The 26,647-nt window shown below is 45.6% G+C and overlaps 1 protein-coding gene across 1 annotated transcript in view; it reads left to right on the forward strand.

Moving 5' to 3' along the window:
* LOC311223743 (palmitoyltransferase ZDHHC17-like) overlaps positions 1-26,647 on the forward strand; it is a gene marked incomplete at both ends in the record, with an annotated part of 67,987 nt that overhangs the window by 14,971 nt on the left and 26,369 nt on the right. Inside the window, 5 exons of the mRNA XM_084308515.1 lie at positions 385-507; positions 7,940-8,017; positions 19,782-19,926; positions 21,043-21,107; positions 24,691-24,853. Coding sequence (XP_084164641.1) covers positions 385-507; positions 7,940-8,017; positions 19,782-19,926; positions 21,043-21,107; positions 24,691-24,853 — 574 coding nt within the window. The remainder of the gene's footprint in view (positions 1-384; positions 508-7,939; positions 8,018-19,781; positions 19,927-21,042; positions 21,108-24,690; positions 24,854-26,647) is intronic.

Raw genomic sequence — 26,647 nt, forward strand, 5'->3', positions numbered from 1 at the left:
ACACACACACACACACACACACACACACACACACACACACACACACACACACACACACACACACACACACACACACACACACACACACACACACACACACACACACACACACACACACACACACACACACACACACACACACACACACACACACACACACACACACACACACACACACACACACACACACACACACACACAGTGCAACCTGCAAATATTTTGTTAAGGCGGCGTAAGGCAAGTCTTGCTATTAGATTGAAAATGATTTGATTTGACGTTGTGAAAGTCAACTTCAGGATGGAAGGAGGGAGAGTGTTTGTGTAGGTGGGTGTGGACCTTGTGCCTTAATCAAAGTATTTTCTGCCCCCCCCCCCCCCCCTCCAGGTATGGCATCTTTGAGCGGTGCAGAGAGCTGGTGGAGGCGGGCTATGACGTTCGACAGCCCGACAAAGAGAACGTAACACTCCTGCATTGGGCCGCCATCAACAACAGAATAGACCTGGTCAAGTGAGTTACATATCAACAACAGAATTAACCTGGTCCAGTAAGTTACATATCAACAACAGAATAAACCTGGTCCAGTAAGTTACATATCAACAACAGAATAGACCTGGTCAAGTAAGTTACATATCAACAACAGAATAAACCTGGTCCAGTAAGTTACATATCAACAACAGAATAGACCTGGTCCAGTAAGTTACATATCAACAACAGAATAGACCTGGTCAAGTAAGTTAAATATCAACAACAGAATAAACCTGGTCCAGTAAGTTACATATCAACAACAGAATAAACCTGGTCCAGTAAGTTGCATATCAACAACAGAATAAACCTTGTCCAGTAAGTTACATATCAACAACAGAATAAACCTGGTCCAGTAAGTTACATATCAACAACAGAATAGACCTGGTCAAGTAAGTTACATATCAACAACAGAATAAACCTGGTCCAGTAAGTTACATATCAACAACAGAATAGACCTGGTCCAGTAAGTTACATATCAACAACAGAATAAACCTGGTCCAGTAAGTTACATATCAACAACAGAATAGACCTGGTCAAGTAAGTTAAATATCAACAACAGAATAAACCTGGTCCAGTAAGTTACATATCAACAACAGAATAAACCTGGTCCAGTAAGTTGCATATCAACAACAGAATAAACCTTGTCCAGTAAGTTACATATCAACAACAGAATAAACCTGGTCCAGTAAGTTGCATATCAACAACAGAATAAACCTGGTCCAGTAAGTTGCATAAACAACAGAATAAACCTGGTCAAGTGAGTTGCATAAACAACAGAATAAACCTGGTCAAGTGAGTTGCATAAACAACAGAATAAACCTGGTCAAGTGAGTTGCATAAAAAACAGAATAAACCTGGTCAAGTGAGTTGCATAAACAACAGAATAAACCTGGTCAAGTGAGTTGCATAAAAAACAGAATAAACCTGGTCCAGTGAGTTACATCATGTATCAACAACAGAATAAACCTGGTCCAGTGAGTTACATATCAACAACAGAATAAACCTGGTCCAGTAAGTTACATTGAATTTGGATAGTAAAGTTTGTACTTGCTTGGAGGGAACAACGTAACGCTGCACACAAGCAAGATCCTCAAAGAAATGTGACATTTGCAGATATACTGAAATTCTGGACTTAAAGGAACACGCCAACATTTTGGGAACGCTTACCTTCTTCTCCAGAGAGAGAGACGAGAAGATCGATACCAGTTTCCTTTCTGTGCGTTCTGACAGTAGAAAGCTATCTGGCTGCATGTTAGCCTAGCTTAGCACAATGAATGGAAGCGGACATGACCGGTTAGCCTTCAGGAGAGGTGTTAGTTGGACAATAGGCTAACAACCGGTTGTGTCCGCTTCCATTCAAATGGCTTGATGTGTGGATTTGATTGCACTGTAACTTCCCTCACTGTACTGTTCCTGTTAACCCTTTCACTGCTGCACTACCAAACGGTTAACCCAGTGCTTCTCAAACTTTTTCTGTCGGGCCCCCCTTTGGCGGACCAAAATATTTTGGGCCCCCCCCCCTCGCCCCAACAAAATAGTCATGAAATGGGCCATGTTTAAATTGATTGAAATAACACCAATATCGTGACCTTTCAAATTGGCCCTATATTTTGTTTTCAGAGCTGTCATGGATGAAAAGCCAGCTTCACACAGATACTGTATGTGGTGCTGAATGGTATCAACACCTTAACTGCTGCATCATGAGATACTTGGTGGGCCATGAGATGAGATACTTGGTTTTTTGATTGATTGATTGAAAAGTTTATTAACAGATTGCAGAATGGGTACAGTATAGTACAGCTCAATACATACAATTGTTAAGAGGATGCAGACCTGAGAAAGACTTTCGTCTTGTTTCCATCAGGGTCCCCCATTTTCAATTCATCATATGACACACACGACATACAGATAGACAGTACTGCTAAATCTATACATTTATGACATACCAGATTTTCAAATACAGTACTGTTTGTGATACTAAAAAAATCCAGAAAAAGAGTGTATATACATTTGACATAGAAACTGTGCATTGGGGGAGGTTGGGTAGGTGGGGTGGGGCTGTACATTGGAGGTGTGGGGGGGGGGGGGTTGGGTAGGGGGGGACACACTGTACATTGGAATACTGACATACATTTGACATAGAAACTGTACATTGGAGGAGGTTGGGTAGGTGGGGTGGGGTTGGGTGGGGCTGTACATTGGAATACTGACAAAGCCATGCTTGGTCTTTATTGTACAACTGGGTTAGGACATTTGTAGGGGCCAGTTTTGAATTGCAGTCTCCCGTAGGTGTTCTTTGAGAGTGTTTTTGAAGGTGGGTAGTGATTCACATTCCTTTACAGCTTTGGGTAGGGCGTTCCACATTGTTGTGGCATAATTGCGAAACGTGTTTAGTCCCTTGTTTGAGCCGAATCTGGGTTTTACATGATTTGTGGAGCTCCCTCTGGTGTTGTGATCGTGGTATTCACTGACCTTTGGGAAGTATTTTGACATGTACAGTCAACAAGTGACTGCTCTACCTTCTGGAAAGTGGGAACCTGGAATGTGAGGAGCCTGCGAACACCTGGACAATTGGCGAATGTCCTACAAGAGATGGATACTATGGGGATAGATATATTGGGAATTGCTGAAACATTTTGGAGAGGTGAAGATGACTTTAGATACACCCTACCAACTGGACAATCATTTAGAATCATATCTTCGGGTGGAAAACAACATAGAAAAGGTGTAGCTTTTGCTTTGACTGAGAAAGCAGCAAAAAGCGTGGAAAGTTATCAAACGATATCGGAACGTATTATCACCTTGAGAATGAAAGCAACACCAGCAAGTGTATGCATCACACAAGCATATGCACCAACTGGAGAAGCTGAGGATGATGAAATAGACAACTTTTATGAAAATATTGAGAGAGCGATGAAAGACCAAAAGAAATGGGGAGATGTGGAAATAGTCATGGGCGATTTCAACGCCAAATTAGGTGAAGAAAAAGTTGATGGTGTTGTCGGACCTTTTGGTCTGGGTATAAGAAACGATAGAGGAGATAGACTAGTGGATTTCTGCAGGAAGAACCAATTGTGGGTCACCAACACTTGGTTTGAACAACGTAAATCTGCAAGACACACATGGAGATCTCCTGATGGAAACACTAGAAACCAAATTGATTACATTATGATAAACCACAGATACAAGAAAGGAATAACAAACTCTAAGGCACGACCATCTGCAGACTGTGGTTCAGATCATATTCCAGTAGTGATGAAAATGAAGATCAAACTGAAAACCATCAAGAAAAAGAAAACGACACACAAAAGATGGGATGTGAAGAGTCTGAAAGGAGAAACCATGAAGAGACAATACATTAACGAAGTGAACAAAACATTAGAAAATAGAGAGTTAGCAGATATTGAAGATCCACAAGAACTATGGACAAAACTGAAAGAAAAACTGGGAAGCGTTGCAGACATAATCTGTGGTAAACCAGAAAAAGTTGAGAAACAAGAGTGGATGACGAAAGACATTCTGGATGAGATGAAAAAGAGAGCAGACATGAAGAATGCAGACAGAAAAACTGAATACAACAGAGCAAAACGAAAAGTACAGAAGATGTGTAGAGATGCAAAAGAGAAGTATTACAAAGAAAAATGTAAGGAAATTGAAGATCTAGACAAGAAGCACAACCCTCTCATGTACAACAAGATCCAACAACTAACAAGGAAGAGGAAAAAAACAACCCAAGGTGTCAGAGACAAAGAAGGAAAACTGCTCCTTGACGAGAAGGAAATAATCAATAGATGGGCAGAGTATGTGGAAACACTATACAAAGACCAGAACAGAACATCAGACACAGGAATTAGTCTAGAAGAGTCCAGATCATGAAAAAAGAAGTTGAAGAGGCTGTGAAGTCACTGGCCACGGACAGATCGCCCGGCGAGGATGAGATCCCTGCTGAACTGATTAAGAACTCTGGTGACCGATGCATCGAGCTCCTTGTGAAACTGATAAACAACATCTATAACTCAGGAAATATTCCAAATGATTTCCTAAAATCAATGTTCATTCCGATCCCAAAGACCGGAAGAGCCACAGAATGCAACAATTACAGGACTATCAGTTTGATATCTCATGCATCAAAAGTACTCCTGAAAATCATCAAGAACAGAATAGAACCCATAATTGAACATCAGCTCTCGGATAGCCAAATGGGTTTTCGCAAAGGAAAAGGAACAAGAGATGCAATCTGCCAACTCAGAATCATTGGTGAAAAATCGATAGACCAACAGAAGAAGCTGTATATTTGCTTCATCGATTTCACGAAGGCCTTCGACAGAGTTGAACATACAACATTGATGAGAACAATGGAAGAATTCAAAATACCAGTTTCTGACCGAAGAATAATTGCCAACTTATACTGGAGGCAGAAGGCTAATGTTAGAATAGGAAAGGAGAAATCAAGAGACTTCCCGGTGGAGAAGGGTGTAAGACAAGGATGCATCTTGTCCCCTGTACTCTTTAATATGTACAGTGAATCACTGATGAAAAAAGGTCTGAGAGGAGGGAAAGGAGTAAAACTTGGCGAAGAGAACATCACCAATATAAGATACGCGGATGACACTGCTATAGTCTGTAACTGTCAAGAAGATCTACAGGACATGATGAATAAGCTGAATGTCGAATGCAAAAACTATGGAATGTCACTAAACACAAAGAAAACTAAAGTAATGATCATTGAAAAAACACCAGGAACTGTTTGTAAAATACAGGTGGATGGAGAAAAACTTGAACAAGTGAAGGAGTACATGTACCTTGGAAGCTGGATCAGTGAAGGTGGAAGAGCTAACATGGACATTAAGAGAAGAACCGGAATTGCAAAGGGCGCATTCTGGAACCATAAAGAATTATTGAGAAGAAACATAAGTTGGAAAACGAAGACCAGGATTTTGGAAACGTATGTTATGTCAGTCTTTTCATACGGAGCAGAAGCATGGACGCTGAATGAAGAGGCAAAGAGGATGATAGACTCTTTTGAAATGTGGACACTGAGGAAGATGCTGAAGATAACATGGAAGGATAAGATCAAGAATGAGGAGGTACTGAGAAGAGCGGATATGCAAGGGGGACAGCTGCTGGAGAGGTTGAAAAAGAGAAAGATGGAGTTGTGCGGGCATGTTCTGAGAGGATCCAGCGGGGAGATGTTCAAGAAGGTGGTGATGGGGAAGGTGGATGGAAAGAGAGGAAGTGGAAGACCAAGAAGAGGCTGGGTAGACGATGTCTGTGATTGGAGTGGAGTGAGAGGCGGAGTCACGGAGTTGGAGAGAAGAAGTGGGGACAGAATGGGTTGGAGAGTGATAGGCAACCTTCGGAACGAAGAAGCCACCTAATGATGATGACATGGGTACCTTGGTCGTGTAGTGTATCTTGTAGACCAGGCCCATTGCAAGTTGCTGTACTCTGTCGTCTACTCTAAGCCATCCTAGGTTGGCAAAGTGTGCAGGGGTGAGGTGGGTTCTAGGAGTCAGGTCAAGCAGTAGTCTGACTAGTTTGTTTTGAGATGTTTGTAATTTGGTTTTTAGTGCCTTTGAGGTGCTTTGGTACCATGAGGTGCAAGCATAGTCGTAGTACCCTTTAATGAGTGCTCCTGCCAGAGTCTTCAGGGTATTCTTGTTTACCAGGGAGGAGATCCGGTACAAGAATCGAGTTCGTTGATTGACTTTTTTTATTACATTGGATGCCATTTTGTCACAGGAAAGATTAGCCTCTAGGATGGAACCCAGGTAGGTAATTTCATCTTTCCTTGTGACAATATTGTCACCCACTGTAACTGAGAAGCCGTCGGTTTTGCTGAGTTTGTTATTTGAACCGAAGAGAATGGACTCTGTTTTGCCCATGTGTAATGATAGTTTGTTTTGTCGGCGAGCCATATGCAGATTTTGCCTAGTTCCGAGCTGAGGGTTTTTTCAACCTGTAACTTGTTCTTGTCCGAGACCAGCAGGGCTGAGTCGTCCGCAAACAGGAACAAGTTGCAGTCACAAGCTGACGACATGTCATTTGCATAAATTAGGAACAGTAGTGGTCCTAGTATGTTTCCTTGTGGAACACCACAGTTCACTGTGAGGGGGGGATAGGGTACCGTTTACCTCCACCATCTGTTCTCTCCCCTCCAGGTAGGATTGTACTCAGCACCACACTCTGAAACTAGCTCTCTAGGTGGTATCAGATGATTTCAAAGAGTTCTTCCAAGAGTTTGGATGGAGATGTGTCAGGAAGCTTTGTCTCAATGTTGTCTGTAAAGTTTTTTTTTATCCAGAGTAACTTGGTGATCCTTTTCTGTGTTTTATTAAATAATGATTTTCAGATTTTGAGAAATGGTATTTTCATGGAGAACAGTGCAGCTGCAACAGATAGCACTTTAGTGATAATTTTCTGGAATAAAAAAAAAAAAAACGTTTTTATTTTTATTTTTTTTAAATAAATCTCAGGGCCCCCCCTGTCATGCCTCTGCGCCCCCCCTGGGGGGCGCGCCCCCAACTTTGAGAAACACTGGGTTAACCCTTTCACTGCGGCAATATACAGACCCTTTCACTGCCACACGACAGCAGGTTAACCCTTTCACTGCCACACTACAGAAGGTTAACCCTTTACTATCACATAGGGATGGGCATGAGTAATCGATTAATCGATTGCTCGTAGCTATGAGAAAATTTGGGATTTTTGTTGTTGTTGTAATTTACATATTTGTTTCAGATGTATGTGTAAGATTATAACTGTTTGTTGGTTTCCTTAAACATATATACGTGAACAAAAATAAGTAAAAAAAAATGCAAATAATTTTTTTTTTCCCCCCGAGTAATACACGATCACTCGAGTATAGCATGCAATCAATCGATTTGGATTTTTCTTAAAATGCCCAACCGTCGGTAGTGTGATAGTAAAGGGTTAACCTTCTGTAGTGTGGCAGTGAAAGGGTTAAAGTAACCGGGTGTCTGGCCAGTGTTGTAAAAAGAACATGGAGTAAACAACCTTTGATAACAGGCACTGTAATGCCCAGGGGCTTTTATTTCATACCAGGCACCCGGTCACCTCTATGCCCAGGTTATGGTCAGATCACAGGAGCACACGCAGCTGGTTTAATTAATGCCTCTGCTTGTGTTTCCATTGTGTTCTAAAACAATCTTTCAATGCTAAGACTAGCTCCTTGGACAGGAAGGGAGTCAGCGAGGCATTGTCTTGCACTGTAGAAAGCAGTCGGTGCCTAGCGGGACGCCTACTTGTTGACACTGTATATTAATCTCACTACGTTGTAGTTTTCATTCAATATCCCCATTGAGGTACACCTCTGTGTGTGTTTTTGTGTGCTCATGCACGTACGTGTGTATGTATGTATTCCTCATCTCTTGACTGTCGTTGTTCCCTACAGGTACTACATATCCAAGGGAGCCATAGTGGATCAGTTAGGAGGGGACGTGAACTCTACACCGCTGCACTGGGCCACAAGGTAAAGAGACTGTCGTTACTGCTCTGCCTCTGTAATGTAAAATATTATAGTAAAATGTAAATCTCTAAAATGGAGCAAAGCACTATATTGAAGATCAACACGTCAACCAACGTCAACATGAACAGCTTCTAATGCCTGCATCCCCCCCCCCCCCCCCTCTCCATATGTCCCAACAGAGAAATACCTAGAAAGCAGTATTACTATAATCTAAAGCTTCTTGCATGAGAGTGAGAGCCTCTGCTGCTGTATGAGCCACCCTGGTGTGTGTTTATCTTCTGATAGTTCAACCCCACACACACACACACACACACACACTACAACCTAATCCACTCACAAGACAGCGCCCAGGGCTGGTGGACTTGAATGTGAGCTAATGGGATTAAAATAAACAGGAAACTGCACAGCGCTCATCTTTTGGACGTGGCCCCCCGCAGGCCTTGTGTCTCCCGGTGGGATTCGTACAGCTAACTGTATCATACAAACCCAATAAATACATTGTTAAAAAAAATAAAATAATATTATTATTATAACCCTTTCACTGCCGCACTACCAAACGGTTAACCCTTTCACTGCGACAATACACAGAAGGTTAACCCTTTCACTGCCACACGACAGCCGGTTAACCCTTTCACTGCCACACTACAGAAGGTTAACCCTTTACTATCACACTACCGACTGTAACCTGGTTGGTAGTACGCATGGTGCAGAAGTAGGTATTCGAGAACACTAAAAGACCTAAGCAGAAACTAAGCACACACCTCAGGATCTATGGGTCTGTGTGTGTGGTGGCAAAGTGGGAACCGGTAGTAAACTCAGTGGGAGCAGCTGAGATCACGTGTTTTTTCTTTTTTAAACTTTGGCCATTCCGCTGGCTCTTCTTGCGTTTATCGCTTTTTCTCTGGTCAAGAATGACCGACAGAAACAGGTTGAATGGGGGTAGAGATGGGGGGAAGACACTCTGAGAAAGTTACGGCTTTGTCCGGGAATCGAACTTGCTACCCCAGATCCGTGACGAGCACGGTTGTCCCCGGCGCCGAAATAGCGCTCGAGGTACGCGGTGAGCTACTGGAGCTCCCCGAGATCACGGTGTTTATATGCAAGACACAGGGTTCACACAAGGTCCTTGAAGTGCTTAACCCTTTCACTGCCACACGACAGAAGGTTAACCCTTTATTATCACACAACCGACGGTCGTGTCGTGTGGCAGTGAAAGGGTTAACCCTTCTGTGTATTGTCGCAGTGAAAGAGTTAACCGTTTGGTAGCGCGGCAGTGAAAGGTGCTTGCTTTTTTACAAAAAAAAGTCGAGGCCTGGAATTCCTTGAAAACAGCAAAATAAATCTAACAAGGTGCTTAAAAAGTCCTTGAAATTCTAATCAACCATTCGCATTGAAAGTTTTGTTCATCCATGATACAATTGTTCTGAATCAATCCATTTAAAGTGTAAGTAATTGTCGGAAATAGGTTTTTTAAGCCATAAATATTGGATCAGATTTTTATTTTCTATAAAAAAACAACAGCATTTCTGGAGGAGGGATATACCAGACTTGGAAATAGATTTTGATTGGCAAGAAGTCTGGGCAAACGTTCGAATTGCGTCACGTAACCCGGACCATCAACAAATTAATCTTAATTATATTCATAGGACATACCTGACTCCTATAAGATTGAACAGAATGGGACTTAAACAAGACTCCAGATGTTCCTTATGTACAAATGGGGATGAGGGTACATTTATGCACATGTATTGGGATTGCCCACCGGTTAAGATATTCTGGAAAGAAGTGTCCCAGCAATTATCAGAATTCTTATTTCTGAACATACCTGTACACCCCTCTGTATTGCTGTTGAATGATGTTTTTCAGTTTGCAGCCCCTATACAGCTAAAGAGACTAGTTTTATCTTGTCTCACAGCGGCTAAAAAGCTGATAGCATCACGATGGTTTCAACCGGAAAAAATGTGCCGGAAGGTATGGGTTCTTACCTATCTCGATGTGATTTATCTAGACATTTCTACAGCAAGAATTTTAGGTGTCAGTGAAACCAACATTGCAATCTGGTTAGAAGTGGTGGAGAGAATAAAAGCTAGCATATGAATTGTAGTGCCTGGTTAGAAACGAATGAAAATGGATGGATTATCCAAGTGGGGGTCCGGGGGGGGGGGGGGGGGTGAGCGAGCAAGAGCATATGTATGTAGGGTATTAGATAGCAAGTATTAGGTATATATCTCGTATACTACATTTATAATGATTCAAATGGTGATTTCATTGGATGTTTACTGTTAAAATAAAATATTTTGGGAGGCACGTCTACCATATGTTTCAAGTTTATTTATTAGTTGTCATACAGAAATACAGGATACTTTTGTATGAAATGCTTCTTTCTGTTTTGCTCCTGAGAGTGTGCTAGGTAAAAATAGATAATTATAAAAATTATAATAAGTATAAAATAGAAAGTCAAGTACTTAAACAAGTGTAAACAAGACAAAAATGTTCAATATACATATGTACAATATACAATGCAGAGTAGTTACAATACAATATTAATGGGATGAAGTAAATGGGATGAGGTACCTTGTGGTGCAATATACAATGCAGAATGTTTACAATATAAATAGGATGAGGTAAATGGGATGAGGTAGCTTGTGGTGCAATATACAATGCAGAATGTTTACAATATAAATAGGATGAGGTAAATGGGATGAGGTAGCTTGTGGTGCCACCTTGTGGTGGTAAGGTAAGGTGCAAGGCATGGCTATGTGCAATGAGGTCGCACTTTCAAAACTTCACGACGAGGTAAACAAACTCCAGGCAGCTAACGTTGACGCGGCCATTTTGGTCTTGGGGGATTTCAACAGCGCGCGTCTTAAAAAGGTGCTGCCGAATTTCTATCAGCATGTGACCTGTCCCACCAGAGGCGAGAACATATTAGACCATGTATACTCGCAATTTAAGAATGGGTACAAGTCACAGGCTCTTAGTCCATTCGGTAAAAGCGATCACGCCGCAATTTTTCTCTTGCCTAAGTACAAACAGAGTCTCAAGCGAACGCCGGTGGTCTCGCGAGAGGTTAAGCGTTGGGCCGTGACGTCAGTGGAGTCACTCCAAGCAGTGCTGGGAAGCACAGAATGGAGTGTATTCCGTGATAACACAGCCAATATTAACGAATACACCGAAACGGTGATTGACTATGTCTGTACTCAGGTAGAAGTAATAATCCCCACCACCAAAATTAATATCTACCCAAATCAAAAGCCCTGGGTAGACAAATCCGTCCGTGAGGCTCTGAAAGTGCGCACATCAGCATACAACACCGGGCTGGTGACAGGCAACATGGAAGAACACAAGATGGCAAGATACAACGTCAGGAGAGCAGTAATAGAGGCAAAACGGCGTTACAGGGATAAAGTTGAACTTCAGTTTGAACAGGCTGACTCTAGAGGCATGTGGCAGGGCCTCAGAACAATGACAGACTACAAAGGAACCCCCCTCAAACTGAACAGTGACATCTCCTTAGCAAATGATCTCAACTCCTTCTATGCGAGGTTTGAGGCTGTGAATAACAACACCAGCCTACAAACCACGGCAATGGGGGGGGGGGGGGTCTGCTGATGGAGACTCAGTGTTCAGGGTAACAGAGCATGAGGTGAGACGGATCTTTAAAAAAGTGGATATCAGGAAGGCAGCAGGTCCGGACGGCATCCCCGGCCGCGTCCTAAAAGCCTGTGCCGACCAACTGGCCCCGGTATTCACTGACATCTTCAACCTGTCCTTGGAACAGGCCGTCATCCCCACCTGTCTGAAGAAGTCCACCATCATCCCTGTACCCAAAAAATCTACGCCCGCTTGCCTCAACGACTACCGCCCTGTAGCCCTCACCTCCATAGCCATGAAGTGCTTTGAGAAGCTAGTGAAGGGCTACATCTGTTCCTCCCTCCCCATCAACCTGGACCCTCTGCAATTTGCATATCGCCCCAACAGGTCCACGGAGGACGCCATAGCCCATGTGCTGCACACAGCAGCATCACATCTGGACAAGAGGAAGGGGAACTATGTGAGAATGCTGTTCATCGACTACAGCTCAGCATTCAATACCATAGTCCCCTCCAAACTCATAGCCAAGCTCAGGGACCTGGGCTTGAACTATGACCTGTGCCAGTGGGTCCTGGACTTCCTGACGGGCAGACCCCAGGTGGTAAGAGCCGGCAACTGCACCTCCTCATCCATCACGCTCAACATAGGGGCCCCCCAGGGCTGTGTTCTGAGCCCCCTCCTCTACTCCCTGTACACACATGACTGCGTAGCACAGCGGAACAACAACACCATCATCAAATTTGCTGATGACACAGTAGTGGTGGGCCTGATCTCTGCCAACGACGAAAGGGCCTACCTGGAAGAGGTAGAGAACCTGTCACAGTGGTGTCAGGAGAACTGCCTCTCCCTGAACGTCAGCAAAACAAAAGAGATGATTGTGGACTTCAGGAGGTCGGGGGTCAAGGACTACAGCCCCCTCAGCATCGACGGGGCACCAGTTGAGAGAGTGAACAGTTTCAAGTACCTCGGAGCCCACATATCCGAGGACTTGACATGGACCACACACATTGACAGTGTTGTGAAGAAGGCACGACAACGCCTCTACTTCCTCAGGCGCCTAAGGAAGTTCCAAGTCAGTCAGAAGATCCTTAGGAACTTCTACTCATGTACAATAGAGAGCATCCTGACCGGCAACATCACCTCCTGGTTTGGGAATAGCACTGCACAAGACCGTAGCAGACTACAAAGAGTGACACGTTCAGCCGAACGCACAATTAGAGGGGGGCTTCCCACCCTCCAGAACATTTACAACAAGCGGTGCAAGGGGAAGGCTAAGAGAATTATTAAGGACTCGAGCCACCCGAACAACTGCCTCTTTGAACTGCTGCCGTCAGGCAAGCGATACCGGAGTCTTATGGCGAGCACAGAAAGACTCAGAAGGAGCTTCTATCCCCAGGCCATCAGGCTGCTAAACGAACGATAATCGCTAAACGAACAATAATCACTATGCAACAACCATCAAATGCACACAGCACACACACCCACACGCACACACTCACTCAAACAAACAACACACTGCAGCACCCACTCTCCACACTTTAGATCACACAAACACACTTACACTTTATATTTATTGATAAAGGATTTGCACTACAACTCGTACACCTACTGTGAATTGTACCTAAACTGCACCTCGTCCATTTATGCCTTGCACTATATAGTATTGTATATTAGTACACTGCACAGTATTGTATATTGTATGGTAACTACGTCTACGAACATTGTACATATGTCTAAACTGAACACTGTGACCTCTTTTTTTACTTCTAAATTTTACTATTTTTACTATGTTTTTATTTCATACTTATCTTGTCATGCACAGTCTCTGGAGCACAACAGTAAGAAGCATTTTGTACAAAAGTATTCTGTACTTCTGTATGACAACTATTAAAGAAACTTGAAACTTGAAACTTGAGTTGCCAATAATATAATATATATAAAGTGTGTTAGTATTAAGTGTCTAAAGTGGGTGCTACAGTGAGTTGTCCATTTAAAGTGGGTGTGTACGTGTGGGTGTGTGTGCGTGCTGTGAGTGTGTTTGATGGTTTGTTACATAGTGTTAATTGTCATTGAGCATCCTGGTGGCCTGGGGATAGAAGCTCTTTCTGCTTGCCTGACCGCAGCAGTTCAAAGAGGCAGTTGTTTGGGTGGCTAGAGTCTTTTATTATTCTCTTGGCCTTATTCTTACAACGCTTGTTGTAAATGTCTTGGAGAGTGGGAAGCCCACCTCCAATTCTCATTCATATTTGTATAAAAAATTAGGGCTCTTACCCCTCTGGAATTCTCTTCGGGGAGCTGAGATCCGCTCCGCCACATCCTTGGGACTCTTTTAAAACTATACTTTTTCAGATGTATGTTTTATTTGTCTCTTTGTGGCTTTGTAAAGAGTCCTTGTGTTTCCTGAAAGGCACTGTCTGAATCTAAGCTGCTATTATTCTTATGTTCAGCCCCAGCACACAGGCCTGTTGGCAAGAGAAGAGACACATGAGGCCCTCTGCCAGTCATGCGTGGGGGGGGGGAGAGAGCTCTCCTCCTGCATTATTGATGATGTTTGACAGAGGGGGGGGGGTATCTACAGGCTCCCTAATACACACAGACATCCAGGGCTCTTCTATCAGCCACCTGTTGCTGACCTTTACCACTTGTCTGTCTAAAGATTCAAGAGGTTTATTTGTCACATACTGTACATACCAGGGCATACAGTGAAATGTGGGTGGTCATGCCAGTTTCGATTGTGCAATAATACTAATAATAAAATAGACGTAAAAAAACATATAATAAAAATACATAAGATGGGCATGATGAAATAGACATGCTAAATTCCTGAGAAGGCACTGGGTCCTATGTACACTACTATACAATATACATTTTTAACTGTCATTATGCTATACCTTACCTTCAGCCTGCGCTCATATCGTGTCCATAAATGTTTCTCCAGCGATGTTTGGACAGATTTTGTAAAGAAAACTTCTTTTAACATATGCAGCGGAAAATTTTGCTGCAAATTACCGTCTTTGAAAACGTAAAATACGTTTTTGACCAAGCATTTCTGTAACGTGGGGAGATACTGATGAATGAAGGCTGGTGTTAGTATTTTGTGCTGTATATCATTCAGCACTTTATCTCTTCTGTGTAAAAATCATTGGCATTGAATAGCTTAACTTGGATAGAAAGGCTAGGATGCTTTAGATTTTTCAATCAAATGACTTGTGTACACAAAGAAACGTTAGTTGCAGGGCAAACACTGTAACATAATATTGAAATAGGCCACAGGCTGAAAATCACTTAACGTAAGGTTATGTATATAACCAAGTTCTATGAATACTGGTGACGCTCAGCGTCATCTGCACTAACCTCACTTCGTGCACAGCACTGAATAAAAATCCACAATGTACCTTTACATACCAGCATCCGTCTGGCCACACCCCTATCCACTTACCTTCATAAGCAGGTGTGTGGTCACCTACTCGCCTCCTTCCCAAACTTTCACCACAAGGCGAGGTCAAGGGCTGCAGTGGCGTCCTGACGCTGAGCGTCACCAGTATTCATAGAACTTGGTTATATACATAACCTTAGGTTCTATATCATACTGGCTCCGCTCAGCGTCATCTGCACTACAGGAGCTGAGCGGGAGCCAGAAGCTCGACAAATGTACCCCGCTGAGGCCCCCCACAACCATCAGACCGGAGAGGACCAAGCCCCCCGACCCTCCCTAATGGAGGATACCCTCCCTAGTGGAGGACGGGAGGGAGACGGATCCGACCGTGCGAAGAGAAACTCGAGCAACTCAACGCACAGGGTGAGCAAACCGTGGCTTGACCCCACGACTACGCACACGCACAACCCGCATGCCACCAGGGAACGAACGGAAGGAACAACCCTCGTTACTGCCCCCAAAATCACGGGGTCAAGAGCAAACTCAACCCCGTGGCAAGGCCGTAGCAGCGGAGCGCGAAGGAAGACCCAGACCCACTGAAGGGACTGGATCCCCTGGAAAAAGGGGGCCTGGAGAGGTCAATGACGCCAAGCATCAAGACCTCACCAGGCGGTCACTTAGTGACACCGCCCCCCACATCGCCAGCGTATTCGGACAGGGCCCCTCCAAGAGCGGGCCCCCCCCCCCCACTAGTACGCCGCCTGGCACACTGACCCTGCAACACAGGCAGTCAGCATGGCCGTAACTTGAAGCACTCAAAAGGCTAAACTATAGCGGAAGCAGGCAGCGCACCGGGGAGACGACCCCAGAGGGGTCGATCCCTTAAACCAGGCAGCAGGCTTTAGACCCGAGCCTGGAGCACTGCGGACGAGACAGGCGCCAAAGGGGTCAACTGAAAACAGCACCCCGGCGGAAGGGGCGTATGCTGGCATTGTTGCGCACCATGACAAAGCCTCCACCAAAAGAAACCCACCCAGAGGGGTCGAGGCAGAGAAGGCTGACACGATTGGCAGACGTCATGAACGTGCAGGGGCACACTCAACCGGGTAACCCGGGAGTTGACTCTGCTCCAACACACCAGGGAATCAACCACCCTCTTGGTACCACATGCGGTGGTTGTTCCTATAACCCCTCAAGAAAAAACTCAAACACACCTGCGGGTATATACTGGCTACACCGCAGTACAAGTGTTTCAGTTTTCAAAAAAGGGTTATTCCAGGCCTACGGGTCGACGAAACACAACTTCGGACCGGGCCCGGCGGCTCGGGAAGCACACAGGGCTACCAGAGGAGGTCCATAAGACCACCCCAACAGCCCCCTCTTCGCCATGCGTGAGAGAGGAGCGAAAGTCCAAGAAACCCCCTGACCAATCGGAAGAGGGAAGGAGGGGTTTATCCGGTACCCCCTCGCAAGCCCAACCCTTGCATACGACAACAACAAAATAGCCATATGATACCTTAAGTAGCCAGTATGCTAATGAACAGCGCAAAGCTAATTCAATGCACGCTAGCCACAGACACGTCTGTGAACAGGGTTTATAACAAGGCCAAGTTATGTATGTGTGAACCCGACACCCGTGTTTATGTTGCAAGACACAGAAAATCCGATAGAGAGAGAGAGCGGCCTGAACCGCGGTACATTTTCATACACGAGCATTACTGCAGACCAACACAATAGTGTTGCGGCTCAATATCACTGTTTAAGCAACAGAGCACACAACTAACCTCTACCTTTATGTGAAGATTCAGGTCGAGGCAGAAAAAACTTTTTTCAACCGAGTGTAAGCTGCAGGCCTTGCTTAAGCTCTAACATGAATGTAGCGACCAACAAGACTTAAAGTCTAGCCCTCCTATCAAACCCACACTAGCGAAAGGTTCACACGTCGTATCCCCATCATATGTTTGGTGAATAAACACACAGTTTGTAACAAAAAATACAGTCCCTCCTTTTAGGAGGGACTCTTTATTTTTTATAAACAAACATCATATTTGGGCCGGGAAGGGAACTGGGGGGGACCACAGAGGGAAAAAGTCATACTTTCAGCGACGCCTGCCACGAGCCGCTCGGGACATGCCACCCCGGGGAGCCCCTGAGGGACGGTAAACGATCGGAGGCTGGTCACGACGATCCCTACCGTCACCTCCGGGCGTAGATGGGCCGGCTGCAGTGGCGGAGGCGCCCTCTCTCCTCCTGGCCTTCTTTGCCGAAGGTCCAGCAGTGGCGGTGGTAGCAGCGGCGGCTACGGCGGCGGAACCCCGACGACGAGCCTGCCGTCTGACTCCACCGGCGACATCGGGCGGGGGGAAATGAGGCTGGAGCACGGAACGCTCCTCCTGCATCTCCCTGCAGGTTGAGTCCTCTTCTTCTCCGGCACACGCGCCTGCTCCAGCCAAAGGTGGCGCTGGACTAGAGTGGCCAGGGCGCGTACTTTCCCAGCGGCTATGGCCTGCAGCTGGATCAGATGCAGGATGGCTCCTGCCGACTGGGCGAGCTGATCATGTTGCAAATCAGTCAGCTCCATACCGCCCGTCAGTATCCCGGACATGAATCTCGCCAGCTGCGCGATGTTAGAAGTGGCAGCCAGAGATTGCGTCGCGGAGATAAATGACTGGTCACTCCAGAAAGCCAACCGCTTCGCCGATTTCCCTTGGGGAACCGGCTTCCTTCTACCAAACCCACCACCCTCGTGACTTGCACGTAGGCGGGGGTGAGGCCCATGATGTGGGAGACCACCTGTCCCTGACGGACGTAGGCCTCCATTGAGGGGAAAAATGGACAGACAACGTCCATCCCTCTCACAGAACGGCGTTGCCATAGATGACCTATGAGATCGTCAGGAATAGGAACAGGCAGTGGCTGCGGCAGCGGCACGCCGTTTGCGACTGCCGCCGCCGCCGCCATGAGCTCGGGAAACAAAGCATGCAGTTCCCCCTGCATACTTTCCCCCACCGAGCTCGCGTCCCTCACATGCAGCAGACTACTGGTTACAGAGCCACATTCTGATGTGGCTGATAGCAGGGCATCCCGCCGCCGAGTCGGAGGTTCTAACCCAACATCTGCATACGAGGAACCCCAAGGAGACCTCTCACCCCCCTCCAGTGTTACCTGGACGGGCGGCGGACATGTCTCCACCGGGGCGTCGAACAAGAACCCGTCCGCTTCTACCATGTAGTCCTCTGTTTCCATCGGCCATGGAGAATCAGACTCATCCTCATCCGGCTCCAGCAACTCACCAAAACCAGGCCGTTCGCGTCTACAAGCCACCATCTTGCGACGGGAGCGAGCCGACGCAAAAAGTTTGCGTCTCAAATCCTCCGCCACCAGAGGAGCCGGCCGCCCAACAGTGGACGACTCTCCGGAGGCAAAGGAACCAGAGCCGGAACCAGGCCATCGCACAGGAGACGGCGCTGGTGCACCAGCTCCTTGGAGAGACAAACTATCTATCGGACGCCTACCAGGCGCGGCTGCCGACCACGAAACAGGCCTCAACCCCGCTCCAAGACGCACGACAGAGGAGGCAATGGAGAACCGCTGGTGAAGGGTGACGTTGCTAGCGCGACCCTCCGAGGTAAACATTATGACTTAGCTTTTTTCTTTTAAAATTTATGAGAGAAAGAAAAAAGCAAGAAAAAATTTAAAACGCGTAACTCAACTTTCTTCAGCTAACAACCTCGTCAAGTGGGGTATACAACAGGCACTTCCTTGTGGTGAAAGTGAAGAAGGAGACCACACACCTGCTTATGAAGGTAAGCGGATAGGGGTGTGGCCAGACGGATGCTGGTATGTAAAGGTACATTGTGGTTTTTTATTCAGTGCTGTGCACGAAGTGAGGTTAGTGCAGATGACGCTGAGCGGAGCCAGTATGATATAGAACTTTTGTTTAATTACATAACCAGTGTTTCCCCTACCATGCCTTGGCGGGGCGGTCCGCCCCACCAACGGGACGCCCCGCCCCTCCAGAAAAAAGTATAATCATTTCCTTTTTTCTTTTTTATTAAAGTTTGCTTTAATCACAGTAACGTTGGGGAGCGAGCTAAATTATACATAAATCGGTTTTCATATAAATCAATCTTTACTAAGACATTAAAACAGTGGTGCGACATGGTCTACGGAGATGCAGAAAAAAGCTACCAAATCCATTCCGAGACAACTCCGAGACTGACTAGCATCGCGCGTAACAAGTCTCAGGGCTAGATCCACAAAGAATGGATTGCACGGTGCTAATTGCACCCTTACTTACAATTCATTATGAATTGAAAACGGGGGACCCTGGTGTAAACAAGACGAAAGTCTTTCTCTGGTCTGCATCCCCTTAACAATTGTGTGTATTGAGCCGTACTGTATTGTACCCATTCTGCAATCTGTTAATAAAATGTTCATTCAATCAATCACCTTGTTAATATTTATTGACCTAATTTATGTGCAATCGTTTCATTTCAGCTCAGTGTAGAGAAATGCACCGATACTAACAACCGCCTTACTGCACGCGTCTATGACACTGTTGACACCACGTATCCGTGACACGCGCGCCCCGCGACAACACTAGTAGTTTTGGGGGCCTACCACCCCCCCTGAAAAAAATCCTAGGGGAAACAGTGCATAACCATCAATAAACCGCATATTTTACCAGCCACAATACATGTCCACTACTACCATTACATAACCCCATTCAGCGGATGTTCTTTTTTGTGTATGCGCTCATTAAACGAGTCACTTTTTGTCCGTGTTGTCATTTAGACAAGGCCACCTGTCCATGGTGGTACAGCTCCTGAAGTACGGCGCAGACCCGTCGCTCATCGATGGCGAGGGGTGTAGCTGTGTCCTCCTGGCTGCCCAGTTCGGCCACACCTCCATCGTGGCCTACCTCATCGCCAAGGGACAGGTAGTTATTCCAGAACACCAGTCTATAGTCATTGACTCCCAACTGTGACCTTTGACCCTTACTTGTGAAAAATGCATAACGCCCCATGTTGGCATCTATGGTAAACGTCATAGTACATCATGAGACTATGTACTAATGGACCTCAGACAAAGAACTATATAACTGTGTTGAGAATTTTCAGAGGAACAATGTTATCTAAATATGGTAAGGTTGAATGTTGTGTCCATTCATAGTTAAAGACAATAGAGATTGAGTACTTTATTATCTGAAGATGGTAAGTTTGAATGTTGTGTAACTTGTGTTCATTTATAGTTAAAGACAGTATAGGTTGAGTACTTTCTTATCTGTAGATGGTAAGTTTGAATGTTGTGTTCATTTATAGTTAAAGACAGTATAGGTTGAGTACTTTATTATCTGAAGATGGTTAGTTTGAACGTTGTGTTCATTCAAAAACGTAGTCAGTTTTTCAAATATTTCGCACATTAATCTTTATTTATATCTTCATCTAAGATACATTTTATGATAAAGCATGATTGAAGGAAAACACATAGTTTGAATATATATATTTCTTTACTAAATACAATGATTAAACATGAAATATCCTTGTGTGCATAAGTATGTGAACCCTTTGGATCCAGCAGCTGCTGGCACCTATGGCTTCAACTAAACCTTTCCCAGACCTTTCCTAGAGTTGAATACTAGTCTCTTGCATGTACTTTGATGGATTTCTGGTTAGTTTCCGTCATTGAACTCTCTCAATTCACTGACATTTTAGGGATTCATTCATTCAAGTTATATTACACTATTGAGACACAACATGACGACACACACCTTGTGATATTTACTACATGACAGTTCTGTATCCCGGCCCTTATACCCCGTCCCTGCAATATACACTTTTACATGCAATGTACACTCTCCCACAAAAGGTATTGGACATTGTGATCAGTGGTGTCGTCGTCCACCAGGGGGCGGTCTACCTCTTTCATAATCTCCACACTATAGTTAAACCACTGAACATCTCTGCCCTTCACGCTGCTCTGTGGCCCCTCCAGTCTCGCTGTGTTGCCCCTGCAGCTCTGTGACAATGGCCTCTCTTGTTTCCTCCTCTCATAGGATGTTGACATGATGGACCAGAACGGCATGACTCCTTTGATGTGGGCGGCTTACAGGACGCACAGGTGTGTGTGTGTGGGTGTGTGTGACAGACAGACAGACAGACAGACAGACAGACAGACAGACAGACAGACAGACAGACAGACAGACAGACAGACAGACAGACAGACAATGTGCACATGAGCACGTGTGCTGCATCCGTTCCTCTTTCACGTGAACAGTGCTAGATGAGGTAGCCCACAGTCCATAGATCTGTCTCATCTTAACCCTTTCACTGCCACACTACAGAATGTTAACCCTTTCACTGCCACACAACATCAGGTTAACCCTTTCACTGCCACACTACAGAAGGTTACCCCTTTCACTGCCACACTACATAAGGTTGACCCTTTCACTGCCACACAACAGCAGGTTAACCCCTTCACTGCCACACTACAGAAGGTTAACCGTCGGTAGTGTGATAGTAAAGGGTTAACCTTCTGTAGTGTGGCAATGAAAGGGTTAACCTGCTGTTGTGTGGCAGTGAAACCTTCTGTAGTGTGGCAGTGAAAGGGTTAAGTGCTCTTTAGCATCACGCCACATACAGGAGACGGAGATGGTTGTCCTGGTTGCTCCAGCTAGACCCATAACCTGCCTATGTTTAATAAATCGGGCCTTAATAACCAGTGCTGACGGGCGGCTACGTGGCGTAGTGGGCAAGGCGCTCGCCACGAAATGCTGGAGACGCTGGGCTCGTCAGTTCGAGCCCAGCGCTCCACATTTGCTTTCAGTTTAGCTGGTCGTCCGTACTAATACACATTGGCCGTATTAGGGGGTGGGAAACTGATGGGTGGGGATCGGGCGTTGTGGACAGCGACTCCTACAGGTCGGTTGGTGTGCCTGCGCAGTAGAATCAGGAAGTGTCGGGGGCAGCGTGAGCCTCCCACGTGTTACTCCTCGCCACTGAGAGATCGAGCTGCGCAGGTGAAAAGATGTGACTGCTGTTACCTCAAGTACCGGAGGGGACTTGTGCTATGTATGACTTAGTCCACATTGCAGCCGGCTTGTGGGAGGCAAGAAACAGCGTCCGTGACAGGGGAGGGTTGAATTGGATGATACAAAATTGGGATGGGAGAAAATATAGAAAATGGGAGAAAAAGTGGATAAAAAAAAAAAAAAAAAACAGTGCTGACTGAGGACCTAGTCGCGTTAATTGTCCCTAATGTTCCTACTATTCCACGCCGGCTTAGTAAGAGGAATCTGTTTCTTGTAACCTTGGGATGCACCGCTAACAGGCTTCCTATTGGTTGGGGATGCACTGCTAACAGGCTTCCTATTGGTTGGGGATGCACCGCTAACGGGCTTCCTATTGGTTGGAGATGCACAGCTAACAGGCTTCCTATTGGTTGGGGATGCACTGCTAACAGGCTTCCTATTGGTTGGGGATGCACCGCTAACGGGCTTCCTATTGGTTGGGGATGCACAGCTAACAGGCTTCCTATTGGTTGGGGATGCACTGCTAACGGGCTTCCTATTGGTTGGGGATGCACAGCTAACAGGCTTCCTATTGGTTGGGGTTGCACAGCTAACAGGCTTCCTATTGGTTGGGGATGCACAGCTAACCCGGCTTCCTATTGGTTGGGGATGCACAGCTAACAGGCTTCCTATTGGTTGGGGATGCACAGCTAACAGGCTTCCTATTGGTTGGGGATGCACAACTAACAGGCTTCCTATTGGTTGGGGATGCACAGCTAACAGGCTTCCTATTGGTTGGGGATGCACAGCTAACAGGCTTCCTATTGGTTGGGGATGCACAACTAACAGGCTTCCTATTGGTTGGGGATGCACAGCTAACAGGCTTCCTATTGGTTGGGGATGCACAGCTAACAGGCTTCCTATTGGTTGGGGATGCACAGCTAACAGGCTTCCTATTGGTTGGGGATGCACAGCTAACAGGCTTCCTATTGGTTGCGGGTGCACAGCTGTGAGCTTCAGAGGGCAGCGGCACCGTTGGGTTTTGGTCTGCAGTCCGTAATTAGAAACTAACAAACACCTGGGAGACAGCTGTGTTTTCTCAACCTGCTCTGTGGTTCTGAAATGTGTGTCTTTTTCAGTCTGTTGTTGTGTTTCTGGTGTTGCCGCCATATTTTAACCAGATTTATCTAGATAACGTAACATGGTGGACATTTGGTGGACACCTTTGTCCAAACCGGCTCAAAATGCAGCAATGAGCCACCCCAGTAACTCTCAAACCCTAACATTGGCAGTGTTCCTTTCATTCTCTCAGAGCCACAGATCATTTTATTCATTAGTAGAGAACTAGAGATGTAACAGAGGTGGTTTAAGAACCATTAGAGCTGAAACTTTAGGGTAAAGTCAAACATACACTCTGGATTATATCACCCTGAAATTGATGATGCAAATACACTCTGGATTATATCACCCTGAAACTGATGATGCAAATACACTCTGGATTATATCACCCTGAAACTGATGATGCAAATACACTCTGGATTATATCACCCTGAAACTGATGATGCAAATACACTCTGGATTATATCACTTTACAGTTGATGATGCAAATACACTCTGGATTATATCACTTTACAGTTGATGATGCAAATACACTCTGGATTATATCACTTTACAGTTGATGATGCAAATACACTCTGGATTATATCACCCTGAATCTGATGATACAAATACACTCTGGATTATATCATCCTAAATCTGATGGATTGGTGCTCCCCCACATCTCTTGTATTTTCAAATGCTAAATGGAATGTAGGCACTGTCCACACTCTATTATCAGAGGCAGACGGTAGTAGCACTAGAACACCGTGTTTGGGTTTTTTGTGTTCTCCGGACCAAGGTTGGTTGGTCCATTCGACCACAGAGCGCTTGTTGTGACTCATTTTAACCGATCAGAGGCTCCTGTCAGTCCGGAGGTCTAACCTTAAACTCGGGGGCGGGGGGGGGGGTTAGGGTTCGCAGCCCCTGAACTGTGGAACAGCATCCCCAGTCCCCACCTCCATTAGGCTTGCCCCTAGACTCAAAACCCACTTCTACCTACTAGCCTTTCCCGATGTTCACTGACTCATGCCCTGTTTTCCTGTGCGTTTGCCCGCGTGTGATTGTTGTCTATATGTATATGTTGTCTAGATGCATCTACCCTCTGTACAGCACTTTGGTTGACATGTTGTGTCATGTGTCATGTTAACCCTTTCACTGCCGCACTACCAAACGGTTAACCCTTTTCACTGCGACAATACACAGAAGGTTAACCCTTTCACTGCTTAAAACCCACCTTTTCGCTCTGGATGATCACTGAGTTACTTTGCTGTTGTGTTGTGTGTCTGAGGTGTTCTTATGTTCTCTGTCTGTCCGTCTGCCTGGTTCCCTGTTTCTTTGTCCTGTCCATTTATTCGTATATATATATATATATTTTTTTTTTGGGCTGCACCCCAGACCGATGTAAAAATTGGCTGGGGGGGCGCATTATAAATGCTTATCATTCATATCATATCACTGCCACACTACAGATGGTTAACTCTTTACTATCACACTACCGACGGTAGTGTGGCAGTGAAAGGGTTAATTACATGTGCTATATAAATACATCTCATTGATTGATTGATTGATTAACCGCCGTCTCGTCGTCCTGTTCAGCGTGGACCCCACCCGGCTGCTGCTGACCTTCAACGTGTCGGTGAACCTGGGGGACAAGTACCACAAGAACACGGCGCTGCACTGGGCCGTCCTCGCCGACAACACCACGGTCATCAGCCTGCTGCTGGACGCCAACGCCAACGTGGACGCACAGAACATCAAGGTGAGGGGGCGGGGCTTCAAGGTGAGGGAGGCGGGGCTTCAAGGTGAGGAGGTGGAGCTTCATGCCCGGGCCCCGAAACACCGGGACACCTGACACCACCAGGGGGGCTTTGGGTTGAGTCCGGCTGCATTTCATCCCACTTCCTTGCTTGGGCTTAGGTTGGGCTTGGGTTAGAAACATTTATAAATCAATTTAAAAGAAAGGTGGCTGGGTGACGCAGCGGACATTGCGCTCGTCACCAAGGTATCGAATCCGGCTGTCGGCGTTGCCTCCGGCTTGGGCCGGCCGTCATACTAACTCAATAGACCTGTCGCTAAACCACGCCCCCTTTGAAAACTCGGTCAAGCTAAGCCGACCGTGGATGACTCGTTGACGATGGCCGTAGGTAGCCCCTTTCCTGACTGTGATGCAAGCCTTGCTTCACAGTCACGAAAGGGGCTATGCCGCGGGAGATTTACCACAGCAGGTAATAGACCTGTTTTTTAAAGATAACACAAATATTTCATCTAGAAGCAGACCGAGAGGGTTACAATATGCAGTGGAAAAGTACGTTCATGAGATACACATTTACCTTTATTTACCAGGGTAGGTTCTTCTGTGTATAACCTTTATTTACCAGGGTAGGTTCTGTTTATAACCTCTATTTACCACTAGCTGGCTCTACTAGTACTAGCCCTGCTATCAATCCAGTCCAGAGTATAAGCTAACGTTATGATGCAGAAAGCTAACCTTATGATGCAGAAATATCTGCGGTATCGTTACATGTTGGCAGCTAACGTTAGCTAGCTGCTAACGTTAGCTAACTGGGCTGGATATACGATAGCTAGTTTGCAGTCAAAGTCAAACGTTAGCAAACTAATAGTTTGGTCTACGTTTCTAATACATGCCGTCAAATATTATGTCTTTATGAATTGACCTTACCTTTGCGAAAACATAAGTGTCCTTGGTAATGGTCTTCACATTCAGTTGTGTATGTGGTCGACGACACAGTAGAATCCACCGCTTGCACTTCTCTAGTTCGTTTGGGCTTCGGAAAAGGTATGAAATATACTCCTCCATCCAGTCTTTCAGGGTACCTGGTGTCCGAATTAAGGTACCCCACGCACAGCGTTTTACCATCGGATATTATGTAGATAATAACATAAAACTGAACTCTTGACAGTGGTTTCGATCAAAGCCGTCTGGTTTGATACAGCCTACAAACCTAGTTGACCGAGGTTTGTGCAGCGAGGATTTTGCTGTGATATGATTGGACAAATTCTATTTTGGGGCGTGGTTTAGCGACAGGTCTATTGGCAGAGTTAGAGGGTGGAAGTCGATGGGTGGTAATCTGGACGTTGTGAACAGCGACTCCTACAGGTCGGTTGGGGGACGCCTGCACAGCAGAGACAGGAAAATGGCGGGGGCAGTGTGAGCCTCCCACACGTTACACCTCGCCAAAGAGAGTCCGCGCTGGCAGATGAAAAGATGTGACTGGCTGCCTCCACATGTATCGGAGGGGACACGCGATGGGCTTCTATCCTCCCTACGACCGGCCGGTGGGGGGCACATGCGAGCAACGTTCAAGACAGGGGAGGGGAGAATTGGCACAGCTAAATTGGGATGGGAGAAAAATAGAAAAGGGAGGAGAAAAAGTGGATCAACATTTTTATTTTATTTAAAAGAAATAATAATAAAATAAATGGATCCATGCAAAGGTATGGATTTTTACTACACCGCCGTCTGTGACACTAATATATATATATATATATATATATATATATATATATATATATATATATATATATATATATA

This window comes from Notolepis coatsorum (genome assembly GCF_963971535.1).
Source record: "Notolepis coatsorum genome assembly, chromosome: 2".
Classification (NCBI taxonomy): Eukaryota; Metazoa; Chordata; class Actinopteri; order Aulopiformes; family Paralepididae; genus Notolepis; species Notolepis coatsorum.